We start from the raw sequence: 15,078 nt of genomic DNA, 5'->3' as shown, positions 1-15,078 counted from the left end.
CAGCTTTCTTTTAGGTTACATAGTATTGTTGCTTGTTTATATCCCATTTGATATTTAAAATAAATATAATATAAGTAAGAAGTAACGCTTCTCATTATCATTAAACACGCCTATATAGGTGCCTTATCTTTTTAAATGTTGTAGATACAAAAATTGAAGTTTTTTTTTTTTATAAACATATGAATTTTATAATTCAATTACATGTTATATAATTAATGTAAATTAAATAAATAAGTTATTAAAATAAACGAAAAGTTGAATTGGTTATATAAATAGACTATTTAAAAATGTAGGACAAAAAAGAAAAATATCTTGCGTTTTTCTAAAATTTACTATCAATCTAATATGTATGTGTTAAAGATTCATCTGATATATGTCAGTTTCTTTAAAACGTTGCCGGTGCTAAGACAAGATGAATAATAAACACAAATATATAGCATTTGAAATCCTCATTGCTAGTCTACATTTGAACCCGCGACCTTCAGTTAAGATCAACAAATTCTATCAACTGGGCCATCTCGGCTCACGTTAAGTGTAGCTGTTTATTAATAGAACGGATCAAAGCTGGCTGCAACACACAACAACTATAATTTTTACATTAACGAGAAACATCTTTGATAAATTTACCTAAGATCAGCTACAAATGTACGTCGATAATTAAGAAAAAATGTATGAAAAAGAATGTTTAAATTTCATTGTACTATATTTACATATATACTCTGTAACTATGTACTTTGTTTTTACCGGTTGGTCTTAACATTTAACTCAATACACTTACATGATTTAAAAGTATTTTTATTAGCTTATTTGAATAAATAATATTTTGATTTGGTTTTTCTAATAATAATGAATATTATTTATAAAGAAGGATACAATCTCAAAACGTCGAGTAGCGCCGACAACTTTTGTAGAGTATTTTATCATGTATCTACTCAAGTGTAAAAAAGCAGATAAAAAAGAGCAGCTGTTAGTAAATCACCTCCCCTACTTATATTAATACTGTTAGAAGAATATATATTAACACCGGTATATCATATGTATCTCTTACCTTTTCTGCGAACATAGGTGTACAGAATCTTGATGCTTGTTAATAGTTACTACCAAAACCTAGTAGTATGTTTGTTGTACGTAAGTTGTGTCTTCCTATTCACATTTTGTAATATATCATTTTATTGTGATAAATATATTTCTCGCGATAACGCCATATTTGCTAAGTTGATTAATGTACAAATCCACAATGATTACGCTTTGGATTAATTTCGTTATTAATATTTACTTAGTCGAGAATTTCTAATAGACATATGTAATTCCGTATAAATAATTTTATTGAATATAGTATTATGAATAAATATTCAGACACGTATTTGTTCATAATATTGTTTTGTTCAGAATTTTATATAACGAGTGCGCGTTAAATAATTTATCACAGTCTTCGTCGTATCTAATAATATAACAACTGTTCTATTCCAAAGCTCAATTTTAATTACTGAAAAGGCGTAATCGAGCTTGTTATTTGTTTCGAATTAATGTTACGTAAACAAAAAAAATAATTTATGGTTTCGCTATAACTTTCAAACAGTATACGTAATGACTAATGTAATTTATTAATTAATACTTTCATAGACATATAGAACCTTTTTGGATGTTTCACTTATTTGAAAAATGTGAAACGTTATGTGTGATAAACATAATCTAATAAAGATTCCAAAAATGTGCACAGAGAAACACATTGTACCATAAATAATAGAAAAAAAAAATTTTCCACTTACCTCTGTAGCCTATTTACTGCCACTGTTTCGAATGGCCTTCTAGCTTATTCCACAGAGTAAGTAGATACACTTGTGGCATTTATCATCTGACAAAATGAGATTTCCTCACGGTGCTTTCCTTCACTGCCAAGCACGAGATAAATTATAAAAAAAATGAAGGCCACAAAACTCGTTTTATTTATATAATTAATATATTTAAATTATATCCTTAAGTATGAATTTAATGCTAGCGATTGATATGAAATAATGATTTCAATAAAAATATACTAAAAAGTTTTTAAAGCAGGCGTCATATGTTCTATTTTCCCGAACAGAAATTTATATTCATATTATACGTACATGTCACAGCTAATAATACATATTTTATGTTGTACAACTATAATTATTATATCTCGGTACTTCACTTGGCATAGCGTGATTGTGTATTTGCATTAGTTACCCGAACATATTAATGGACGATCCTTTTAATATTTGGTTTATTTTGACAAATGTGGCAAACAAACTATTTTCGACTTCTTGCTTCTTAAAATAAGTATTGCTATTTCAGATGCTATGTATGTTCTCATTAGAATTAACAACATTACATGCTTAAATATATATATATAGTAAATATATATATATAGTTGATATTTGTATATATATATATATATATATATATATACAAATATCAACTAACACTAGTTACTGTATAAATCTTGACCGCGTGGAATGGTGTTTCTGTGTGAATGTTCTCATTTGACATTAATAACATTTTAAATGTGTCAAATTTTTAAAATTAAATAATGTGTTAACCTATGTAATATTTAACACGAAGATTACATGAGACCAAAGATCAACCAAGCGATATCACAACCGTGCTGTGTACAACATCCTTTATATTTTTGATCGTAAAACAATACACATATCAGAAGCAATTACTTGAAAAAAAAACCACGTACTCAAATCTAATGATAATAAACGATCGATACATTTATCCCGCAACGATAGGTATTAAGTACGCTATCGGCGATAAATCTTCTGAGGCTTCATTCAAAGGAGCTATAAAAAGGCGTATAATAATGGACATTCGAGTTGCTTTTGATTAGATCCCTTTGTGTACGTAGCGCCATCTGCGAGATCGCTATTCCCTTGTTATCGTGCCTATTGTTGTGTATTTCACTTGACAAAATGAATACATTTACAAATTACGAAGGGTTTTTTAAAGTGAAACTTCTTAGGGCGTGATGTAAGCAAAATCTTAAGGTCAAATTTGAGTACCTTGCTCTTGTTGTATTCCATGTTTGTAAGTTAAGAAAGAAACATTCCAATTAATTACCTATACTAGCTTTAAACATTATTATTTTAACAGTATTATTTGCTTGGGAATTTTACAATTCATCAAACAATTCTTCATTCATACTTTTGTAAATTAAAATAATATTCCGAGATGGATCTAGAAAGATCCACGTGCAAAGCTGTTTGTTAATAACAATTTTATGACAGGACGCCACAGAGTTGCAACGGACGTCTGTTAATCAAGAATACCACGCAAACACAATCGCTTATAAAATCGCTAAGGATATTACGAGTTTCAGAGAAAAGTCGTACCTATATTTTTAGATTATATATCACATGGTATAAAACAAAGTCGCTTTCTCTGTCCCTATATCCCTATGAATGCTTAAATCAATAAAACTACGCAACGGCTTTTGATGCGATTTTTTTTTAGAAAGAGTGTTTTGAAAAGAAGGTTTTTATGTATAATTTAGTAAAGAAACACTGATACTTTCCATTGTGATGTCATATCATTGCACCCGTGTAAAGCCGGGACGGGTGTCTAGTATAGTATATAGAATAAAATATCTAAAATCTAATCTAAATTTCACAAAAACTCGTATTGATTGGTACTTTCTTTGTTCACAGAAAGCAGTGGTGTAGGATGAGTGCAGGTTGAGATAAGGGCTGGTGGGGGTGCGATGAGCGCTCCGGAGCCATTAGTGCTTCAAGCACTGCAGGGTTACACCGAACAAAGTGATAAGTGGCCTGGACCCCGCGCTGTGAAAATATATGTTGCGTCCGTGTATAATGGTAAGCAGAGATACTTCTAGCTATAATTCTTTCAAGCTTAACAAATGCAAACTGAAAGGGATTAAGAAACATATTAACAGTGAATATATATTAAAGTCATTACAAATATTTTATTAGTTTTTGAAAATTTTTATTATAAGTATATTCTGGTCCTCGAAATGCTATTCAATATTATAGAACAATATAACATTCTGAGTATATCTTTTGCATCGCTTACCTACTTTTTTTAAATATCCATATTTTGGCTAAATGGATTTCGTCCGAGTTTGATCGTCTTAAATTTAATATTGATCGATAAAAAAATATGTTCTATTCTGTCTATCGTAGCTGGCTTAATTATAAGAGTTACATTAAATTAATGCATTACTTAATAGTTACTGCTAAAAAGTCTTCAGAAAGAACATCGTTGCCTTTATATTATTGTTACAAGTTTAATAATTTAATATCCAGAAAAAAATAAAAGATAAGCTTAGCGTAGTTAGCTAAAATATAAAGAAAACTAAATTGTATTATTTTTCGTAGATTTCCGTGAGGAGCGCCGCCAGATTCTCGAACTCGTGGGTCCTGAATTGCAATCCACATACGATGATCGATATATCGAGGTGAGGTGAAATTATTTTAAAAAAATTATTCATTTCTTTGTATATACCTTATTGATCGCAATTTGAAGAAAAGGATTTTAAAGTAATAGAAAAGTTTCAAGGACAAATAAATACTTCCAAAACATTTTTATTAATATTCAGTGAAACTAATAAAGAAAAAATATCTTTATCATCTACTTGTCGACTGGTTGGCCACTATCCGGCTGTATTCCTAGTCGATGACTATTCGGCAAAGAGTGTTCTTTTATTATATGTACTCCTTGATAAGTATGTACAGTCAGGGTAAGAAGATTCGTCACCTTAAGATCTATTATCGTGTGCTCAGTAGGAGCGGTAATCTGCTTTACTGATCGAGAATGACACATTGCGTCGCAATGATTTGATGTTTAGATTCAAAAAGTACTAAGAGTTTAAGACTTGATAAAGGAATTTGAAAGATGACGAAAGTTTTACTCTGACTGTACAGATAGAGAAGGTCACATTAAATTCGATTTAGATAAATTATTATTTGGTACCGTATGCAATTGACTTTTAGTGAATCATTATCCAATCTGTAAAAGAAAATTCATACGCGAGACTCTCTTTTCACTTTAATGAACAATAAAACTTTATCTTCCTACACAAAAGAAACTGTAATTAGTCCGCCGACTAGTCGGTCTCTGTACAGCCGACTAATTAACTAGTCGGCCAAAGTTATAATCGGAACATCTCCAGAAACTCATTGAAAAATTTTCAATCTTACTACTTACTACTTTTTCAGTGATAGTAAAACATATTAAAAACACTTTATATGTACTAACACCTGTGTAATAATAACCTTTTGAGCAGAACCGTATAATGCACAGAGAAGCACTTTATGTTTTCTCTGCTAGGCTTACAAAACACTGCCTCAAAGTAAATACATTACCTTATAATATGAGATCAGAGAAATAAGTCTTGACAGCGAAACGGCGAGTGGCTAGAACACGTGTATCTTATCCGATGATTGCGGGTTCAAAGTCAGGGAAGCATCACTGTATATTTATGTTCTTAATTAGTGTTTATAATTAATCTCGTGAACGGCGTTGAAGAAAAACATCGTGAGGAAATCTGCCATTAGAACAGCGTGGTGGAAAATGTTCCAATCCTTCTCCTCAAAGGGAGAGGTGATCTTAGCAGTGGGAAACAGCCTGTTGTTATTGTTGTTGTTGAAATAAGATTCTAAAATAGAAAAATGTTAATCAATTGAAAAATCACGTTGATATAGTCAGTAGGATTTTAGTATTACTGCTTCGGTAGTTAAAAATGTATTAGCAAAAAGATTATATGCACAATAGCAGTTTCCTCTTTGCTGCACTTAATCTCCTCAAGTAGTGTAATTATTTCCAACGTTTGCTTTCCACAGTTTAATTTCTAAATGCACACAGCGATGCATTTTTATTTTGAAAAAGAAGCCGCAATTATCTTTACAGGATATTTTTTTAAGCTAGACAACGCTTGCGTGCTTACCGTATATTTAAACGATGGATATATCATTTCATGGAGTAATTAAAAACGATAAACAATGTAACTATTTCATAAATATCATCTCATAGGTTTATTTTATATTAATTTGTTATGTAAAGCTGTAGACAGTTATAAATATAGACCCGTATCAATATGAGTATTCAAATGCTTCAATATTTTAAATTTAAAAAAAAATCACGAGATCGTCCCAATCCTTGCGTTTTCTTTATATATACTCGAAAAATATTGAGGCTACAAACCGCAACTCAACAACCTTTTAACAAAGAAGAGACCAGGTCTAGAAAAAAAAATTACAGCACTTTCTTTGTCTTTATCGCTAAATTATAATTAAATCAAAAAAAAAAATTTGTAAATAATGTGTAAAGCTGTAAGCAAGTAGTGTAAGTAGCACAGAAATAAAGCGTGCTCAAAAAATAAGTGTGCGCCAGAGACATCTGAAATATTACTGGCTTTAAACGAAACAAACACTGGCCCTGAAATAAATATGTACCATTCCACACAATCAGTACATTGCTATAGGAACTAAAATGTTATCTCCTTTTTACAATTATACTGGCACGAAAACAATTTAAAAAAAATCTTATCTTATCTTTTTTCTGAATTTAATAAAAAAATTGTAATGGACTAATATACAAACGCTTTATCCTAAGAATACTAACGAGGTTTTATATCATGAAACAACAATGTATTTTATTTGAAATAAATACGAAACAGGAGTTTTAATAACATAACCGAAACCCCTATTTATCCCCCTTGACAGGTGAATTAATAAAGTAGCTTATAATCTTCACCAGAACTCAAACTATATACATGTCTTCATTTAAATCGACTCGGTACACGCGAGAAAAGGTAACAGACAGACTTTCTTTCGCATTTGTAATATTACTATAGATTATCCATTTACGAAAGTAACGTATTACGTTCTTAATTGAATAAGGAAGAGCAAGATGCTACTCTAAGTTTTCTTACTACGTTACTTAATTTGTAATTTATCACGTGCTATGGCATAAGAATACTTTGCAAGGAAAAGTTCAAACTAAACATTATTCTGAGGAATTTCACTCAATTCTCAGCGGGACCTCGTGCCCGACAGAGCTGTAAAAACTTTTTCTTTCGCTATGAAAAATTACTTCATTCCTAATGTAAATATAATCCTTCATTTTCCGTTAAACATACATACATTTAATATATATTTTTAAAAGCGAATTTGAAACACATGCCGACAATTATATTTTATATATGGTTACAATATACATATAAATATGTATCAAATATGTATGTCACTATTATTTTTAATTCTGGGCATATACATATAATAATTTACTTGTTGCATCTTATGCTATAAATTTCCTACTACTCCGCTCCCTTTGAGGAGATAGTTTGGAGCATATTTCACCACGCTGGTATTGGACCAGCGTAGTGGATACACATGAGACATATTTCATTGAAATTAGTTGCAGGTTTCTCACAATATTTCCTTCACCGCCGAGGACGAGATGAATTACAAACACAAATTAATGACACATGAAAATTCAGTTGTATTGTGTATTTCAACTATTATCGGTTAAGACGCACGCATTGTAACCACTGGGCCATATCGTCTCATACATCATCCACCACATCTACCTGACGTTATGTCTATTAATACTTACGTTAAATAAAAAAAAAATATAACGTCGTCTTAGTCTATCGCTTAATAGGACTTGTATTTAGTTTTCCTGTTAACGATAGTTACGTCATAACAATTGAAAGCATTATTCGTATATAATTAGTAAAACCAAAGCGGTAGGGACCGACATTACTAATTTAAAAAAAGGAATATATTCTAATCAGTTAAATGTAAGCTGACAGATCGCATAGTGATAGGTACTATTAGTTACAAAAGTAAACAGCCTGTGAATTGCCAACCGCTGGGTAGAGGCCAAGTTTAAGATTAATGGATACACATGTGGCATTTTGACATATGCAGGTTTCCTTATGATGTTTTACTTTAGCGGATGAATTATGATAAACACAAATGGCGCTCAATTTCACGTCTGTGGTTCAGTGGCAGTATTACCAGCGTCTGTATACGTAATTCTTGTTCTTGACATTGACATCTCAGTTCGGATTCAACAGGAGCCCGTAAATTTCCCACTGCTGGGCTAAAACCTAAAACCCTTTCAGGAGAAGGTTTGGAATATATTCCACCAATGCGGGTTGGTGGCTTATATATATGGCATAATTTATGCCATATATATAAGCCACACACACATGCAGTTTTCCTCGCGTTGTTTTTTTTTTTTTGACCCACGAGCACGAGATGAATTATAAACACAAATTAAGCACATCAATATTTAGTGGTGCTTGTCTAGGGTTGAACTCGTAATCATCGGTTAAGATGTACGCGTTATAACCATTGGGCCATATCGGCACAGGATTACGGTTAGGATTATTACATATTTAAACAAAACGCTTTGATTCAAAAATAATCTTAAAAGTAGTGCAAAGTCAGCGTTAGTTAGTCGTTTACAAAATCGACTCGTTTAAGCTGTATATGAAAACTAAATAGTCCCTGAACTAGGCATAATTTTGTGGGATGTATTCAATGCGTCAAGTCACGTCTCGTTGCGGTAATGCGGCGTATGTACACAAGTGTTCATAATTATTCTATTTATAGACCCAAAACGCAGGCTGGTGGCATCCCACGTGGCTGTTCTCATAAATCACGCCACATAATGAGTCAACGTTTTTGATGATGGCTAAAAAACTTAAAATGTATTTAGTCATCATTAAATAGTATAAAACAAAGTCGCTTACTACTGTCTGTCCCTATGTATGCTTTAGATCTTTAAAATTACGCAACGGATTTTGATGCGGTTTTTTTTAATGGATGGACTGAAATGACGAAGGTTTTTGTATATAATACATGGAGAATATTATAATAAAACACTGATAATTTAAAAAGTTTCTAATGTGATGTCATAAATAAACAGACTGTAGTATATTTAGTATCAGTATTGTACCTATAGTATATTGTATCTATAGTATATTATACAATTTATAGAACTCGGTCGCTTGGTAAGGGAATCAGATTTCACTTTATGTGACATATGGAGCCACACTCACACCACAGATTTATATTCAAATAAAATATGCCTGATGTCCTTCTGGTTGTTATTCAACCCATAATAATGTGGTCCTATAATATCTCCCATGGAGGCTAGTCCATACAGTTGATCTTGGCCTGAATTGGATGACAAAGACTAAATGTTAAAGAATGTAATAATATAAATAAAACTAGTTCTACCCGTGACCACGAATGCTGTAAAGTGCTCGAAACGTCGGGCTGCCAAAAATAATTAATATACGCGATTCAAATCCGTTATAACTAGTTTTATTTCAATGTGTAATCGCGAAAATTTAAGACAACATTAATTTAATAATAATCTTATAAATCAAAAAAATGTCAATGATTTTGTGATAGAAGTACTTATATTATTTTTATTTATTACAATAGAAATAGAAACACAATATTCAAACAATGTTTTTTTTTTTAAGTAATATAATTGAAAAGAAAATAGGTTTCGGTATTAAATCCAATAGAAAACTATATGCTACAAAGTCAATAGGTCCTTATGCATACAAGATTCAAAACTTATACGTCAGGATTTGCGCCATGCTAACTTCGGTCCCGCTTGCGTTTAACCAAATCCAGCGAACCTCGAACTATCCTCAGTTGCTCACAATGTATGGAAATGAACACTGATTCCTCTGAAATATGCTTGATTTCTCCTGTTTGTGTTCGGAAACTTTGCACCGAATTATAGAAGCTTTGTTACATAAAATGGTACGGGATTAGGGAAGTTATATCAGGGAATACTTTGATGTCAAGTGCAAATAAAACCTTAAGTTTACAATTGTCCTAAAATATTTCATTTTGGAATAAACATTAAGCAATTATACACTGCATAACATTAAATATATTCATGATAATTTTGGTGTAAATGGATTTTAAAGTTATTTATTTATTGCTTGTGTATTTAATAAATTAAATAAAGAATGATTCCAATTATACCATTTACAGAACGCAAGGCTTACTTCGACATGATAATGCTCAGCTATGTGGTTTGATGTGACACGAAAATTGTAACTCGAATGGGTTATCCACACAAAGTTTCTTAGCGTGCTTGTTCAGATCGATACAGCAAAGTTTGGGTGATATAAGATTTAAAAATTACGTTAATATTTTTTGCATTTATTACTGTTATGTTTGGTCTAAAATCATACTTTATTCTTATGGCTTTTATTTATACTTTCGGCAGTCATACTTTTTTAACCGACTTCAAAAAGGAGGTGGTTTTTTTTTGTTACCTCATAACTTTTTACTGGGTGGACCGATTTTTATAATTTTTATGTAACTATAATAACGATAACTACGTTATATAATCGTAAATCGACTTTTAAGTAGTAGAGGACTCTAAAATACATGTTGAATACGCAATTATTTTTAATACTTTTTAGTGCATATTTTTTTGTATTAAAATAGTGTTTTGTTTGAAGTCGGTTTTTCTTGTTGTTAAATTTTTTATTTATTTTACTCATTGTTTTGAGAAATGATCACGTGTCACAATCGTTGTTGATCTCAAGCTAATTCAACCAATGAAAGTAATGAAAATGGAACATGTCACTATATATAAAATGGAACAGGTGTTCGCATTTGGTAATCAATTACCATTTAATATTATAAAAATAATGCAGGTAATTTTTTTTAATGCGTTACCTGGTTGAATTGAAATAAGCTGTTCTATGGCTGTATGCTCGTCCGTGAATAGGACTGGTATTACTATGTCAATTATCCTCAACAGAAGTTGGCTCGCGAGTTGCATCGCATAATTGCATACGAAAAAAACATAGATACATTGCATCGAATACCATTAGTAGCCATTCCCCAGAGTATTTAAGGACGAGAATAGAAGATTCAGTTCCTGTCGAAACTAAAATAAATGTATTTATAGTATATGTTGTGTATGGACGATCTGTATAGTATAAAATCTGCCAAATAAGTACTCGCCTCATAGGAGTAGGGTAAAAAACGGTTGAAAGCCGACCTCCATAGAATGACTATTTTTAATTCTAAAGAAAAGTCCGCAAAGCCATGTCATCAATTCAGTTGGGTTACCTAGTCATTATAAGTCATATAGTAAATAAGTATATAATAAGCGATATTGTCGTCGATTTCAACACGAATATAATAATTCTTTGTTCTTTATATTTCGACCCTTTTTATTTGAACAATAAAATCTACATTTAATAGTAAAAAAGGGTCGTATATTATGATATTCATCACTCTTTTCTTTAAGTGGGCGATTTTACATTTGAGCGACATGTGTATATGCCCAGGTATCATCCCAGGGGAGTACTACTGGATTTGAATGTACCTAATTTGTGTTTATCATTTATATTGTACTCGTCTTTTGTCACGTGACGGTAAAGGAAAACATCGCAAGGACACCTGCATTTGTCAATAAAATTCTCTCCTATTTGTATCCATCAACCGGCATTGGAGCAGCATGGTCGGGTATGCTCTAAAAACTATTATAACTTGAACTATTAATACAGATTAATATCTACTTCACCCACCCACCATATCAGTATTGTAAAGAAAGAAAAGATTGTAAATCGTCATATTATCGACGGTAATTCTATTTACAATAAAAAGCATAAAATGACCATTGTTTATAATCTTTCAGTTAGATAAAGTTAGGGTTGATATTTCAATGAAATTCTTGTCGATTAATTATAATTATATACCGAAAAATATTGCTTCAAATTGTAAGCAATATTATAGCATAGCATTAACATATATAAATCTATAATATACAACAACAAAAACAGCCTGTAAATTCCCACTGCTGGGCTAAAGGCCTCCTCTCCCTTTGAGGAGAATACTTTTTTGGTACATATTCCACCACGCTGTTCCAATGCGGGTTGTTGGAGTAGACATGGGGCAGAATTTTTATGAAATTTGTCACATGCAGGTTTCCTCACGATGTTTTCCTTCACCGCTGAGCACGAGATGAATTATAAAGATAAATTAAGCACATGAATCAGCGGTGATTGCACTGGGTTTGAACCCGCAATCATCTGTTAAGATGCACGCGTTCTACAAAAATATATAAAACCTTTTTCATGAGTTTTTTTTATTTTTTCTACAGTTCGAGTTTGTGGATATGCACTACGGGACCGACGGTGGAGACGAAACGAATCCCGCGTTGCTTCGATACCATCTCGACGAGATAAGATGCTGTAATAACACCTCGAAAGCCGGATATTTTCTTGTAAGTCATATACACATTTACTTATTCTTTCAATAAGAAACACATGAACGAGAATACGAATATTCAGTCAATATATAAAAGCTATAACATACAAAAAGTTAAATATTATTTAGTGTGCTAAAATATCGATTGAGATCGTTGCCTGATAATAAAAATATGCAGGTCCATAAAAAAAGACAATCAAATCAATAAAAAATAACACGGATACATTCAGTAAAAAAAGGGAGAGAGAGAATATATAATAGCCTTATTTTTAAGCGCATTTGTTGTTAAAATATCTTTATATTAATAGCTTGAGTCGGTTTTTGTGCCAGTGATTATGGGACGTCAGCTGCATGTAAAAAAATTGGTCATGATCTCATTTTGAAGATTCTTGATTGCAATTAAATAAATGGTTACAGTGCAACAAATTTGTGTGTTATGAATAATAACTGGTTATAATAAAACATTTATTTTTAAAAAGCATATTTTTTGCTATTGGAAATTATTTGAAAGAACCATTACCAAAATAATCACTGCTTATAACAAAACGTTAATATATATTAGACAACACAAAGTCGTCTCAAAATATTTTTAATGAACGATGATTTCTAAATAACTGTTCTTTTTTTTCATAAGTTAATGATATTTAATTAATAATTTCATACAAATATCAGAGTAAGAACAATCAATGAAACTGTATACGTAATTACAATAAAATTGGGTCAATCACATCAATTCTTCCGTTTTTGGATAAGTAGCTTTTGTTTCGAGTAGTTCTTTGTAAAAAAAGGTTCTTTTTAAGGTTAACTTGATCTTTGTACGACATAAAAATTCGATAATTTTTACCCTAATTAAGTATAACCTCATACCCAAAGGAATTAATTCATTATACAATTTTAATTATGGGAATTAAACTTAATTGGAAATATTCTCAGTATATTTGAGCAATGTTTTTTATACCTACACTTAATGAAGAGACTACTTAAAAAACTACAAAACCAATAAATACAAAACGACTTCTATGATCGAGTAGTGTTTGTACCAGTTATTATAGGTCCGAGGTCCCTGGTTCGATTCTCGGCTGAGACGATGTATAAAAAGTTCATTAGTTTTCTATGTTGTCTTGGGTCTGGGTGTTGTTGGTATCGTCGTTACTTCTGATTTTCCAAAAATACAAGTGCTTTAGCTACTTTCATTGGGAACAGAGTAATGTATGTGATGTTGTTCAATAATTATTTATTTATAAGAATATACTAAAAGTTGAAGCGCTTTCTTTTTTAATTTTTACAATTATATAAGTATTTGCTTATCGTAATTTCTTTCACCTAACAAGTCAAGCATACATTTGATATGCTTGTTGATAAATAGACAAGCAAATATTGGGCCTGGACTTACTTTGTTGAATAATAATGAAATATTTATGTGATTAATAAAATATTAACAACACATTCGTGTATATTTTTTTCATAAAGTTCTTCGAAACCGTGACCTACGAAGGGCTAGTATTGATTTGGGCATGTTTGTTAAATTGATGAGTCGAGATGGCCCAGTGGTTAGAACGCGTGCATCTTAACCGATGATTGCGGGTTCAAGCCCAGGCAAGCACCACTGATTCATGTGCTTAATTTGTCTTTATAATTCATCTCGTGCTCAGCGGTGAAGGAAAACATCGTGAGGAAACCTGCATGTGACAAATTTCATAGAAATTCTGCCACATGTGTATTCCACCAACCCGCATTGGAACAGCGTGGTGGAATATGTTCCAAACCTTCTTCCCAAAGGGAGAGGAGGCCTTCAGCCCAGCAGTGGGAATTTACAGGCTGTTGTTGTTGTTAAAATGAATATTAAAACGTGAATATTGTTCCAGTGTTTCATCGGCGGCGACGCTTCAACTTATCAACCAGTCCTTCCGTTCAAGATCGATGTTGATTTATTCGAGCAGTTGGTTAAGTCGGATTCCTCACAAACCGCCCTACTACGAGCTTGTTACAAAATCAATGACGACGGAACTTACCACCTTGACGGCGATGAGAAATGGTAAGGTTTTAAATATGATATTGGTCCCATTGAATATTACATCAATAAATAAATGTTATTTTTAAATAAGACGCTTTGGATACATTATATATGAGAATTTATTATTTTATTGTTTGTTTACATTTAAAATAGTTCATAAAATGATTGCATGGTGTATATCATTGAATAGCTAATGAGCTTTGTATGTTTAATTTTTTCGATATGATTTATTGTTCGATATTTAAAATAAATAACTAGAATATTATCATAATATTAGCTTTGTAACTGGCACAAAAAAATAAATTTATGGGTTACCTTTTTTATAAACATGAATATTTTAAATTCATTGTATTACCATTGAGGTACATCCGCGCTCTAAAAATTCCACTTCGCCGTATAATAATTTGTCACTGTAATTACAAAAGGTGTTTAAGGACCACAATAAAGTATTATTTTATCCCAGGTCACTTTATTTTCAAGAGAATCCTCCCGACCCGCTATTAAGACCATAGCAGTTTACGATCTACCTCTGAAATAAGATCCGGTTACTCAGTGGGATCGTAAACTAAGTAATTTATAGGACAAGAAAGAGATCCTTGTACATAAATATCGCTACATCTAAGCTTAAGGCTATATTTTATAGTAAAGACGACGAGAGAACGAAATCTATGTAAGGCAAGATAACCTGCATTATTCAATACGTTGACCCTTCTTTACGTTTATGCTTGTGTAGGTACGTAAAAGGTTATTACAAATTGGATCGAAATGCCCAAGTTTGCAAAAATCCATCTCATTTCAGATTTTATTCAAATTATA

The 15,078-nt window shown here is 31.5% G+C and overlaps 1 protein-coding gene across 1 annotated transcript in view; it reads left to right on the top strand.

Moving 5' to 3' along the window:
* Positions 1-15,078, top strand: part of LOC124530159 (protein qui-1) — a 121,311-nt gene that overhangs the window by 57,890 nt on the left and 48,343 nt on the right. Inside the window, exons 2-5 of the mRNA XM_047104149.1 lie at positions 3,672-3,836; positions 4,359-4,438; positions 12,142-12,264; positions 14,114-14,283. Coding sequence (XP_046960105.1) covers positions 3,725-3,836; positions 4,359-4,438; positions 12,142-12,264; positions 14,114-14,283 — 485 coding nt within the window. The 5' untranslated portion in view covers positions 3,672-3,724. The remainder of the gene's footprint in view (positions 1-3,671; positions 3,837-4,358; positions 4,439-12,141; positions 12,265-14,113; positions 14,284-15,078) is intronic.

Source organism: Vanessa cardui, chromosome 6, assembly GCF_905220365.1.
Source record: "Vanessa cardui chromosome 6, ilVanCard2.1, whole genome shotgun sequence".
Lineage (NCBI taxonomy): Eukaryota > Metazoa > Arthropoda > Insecta > Lepidoptera > Nymphalidae > Vanessa > Vanessa cardui.
Note: the sequence above shows the minus strand (reverse complement) of the source record. Positions and strands in the feature narration are given on the sequence as shown.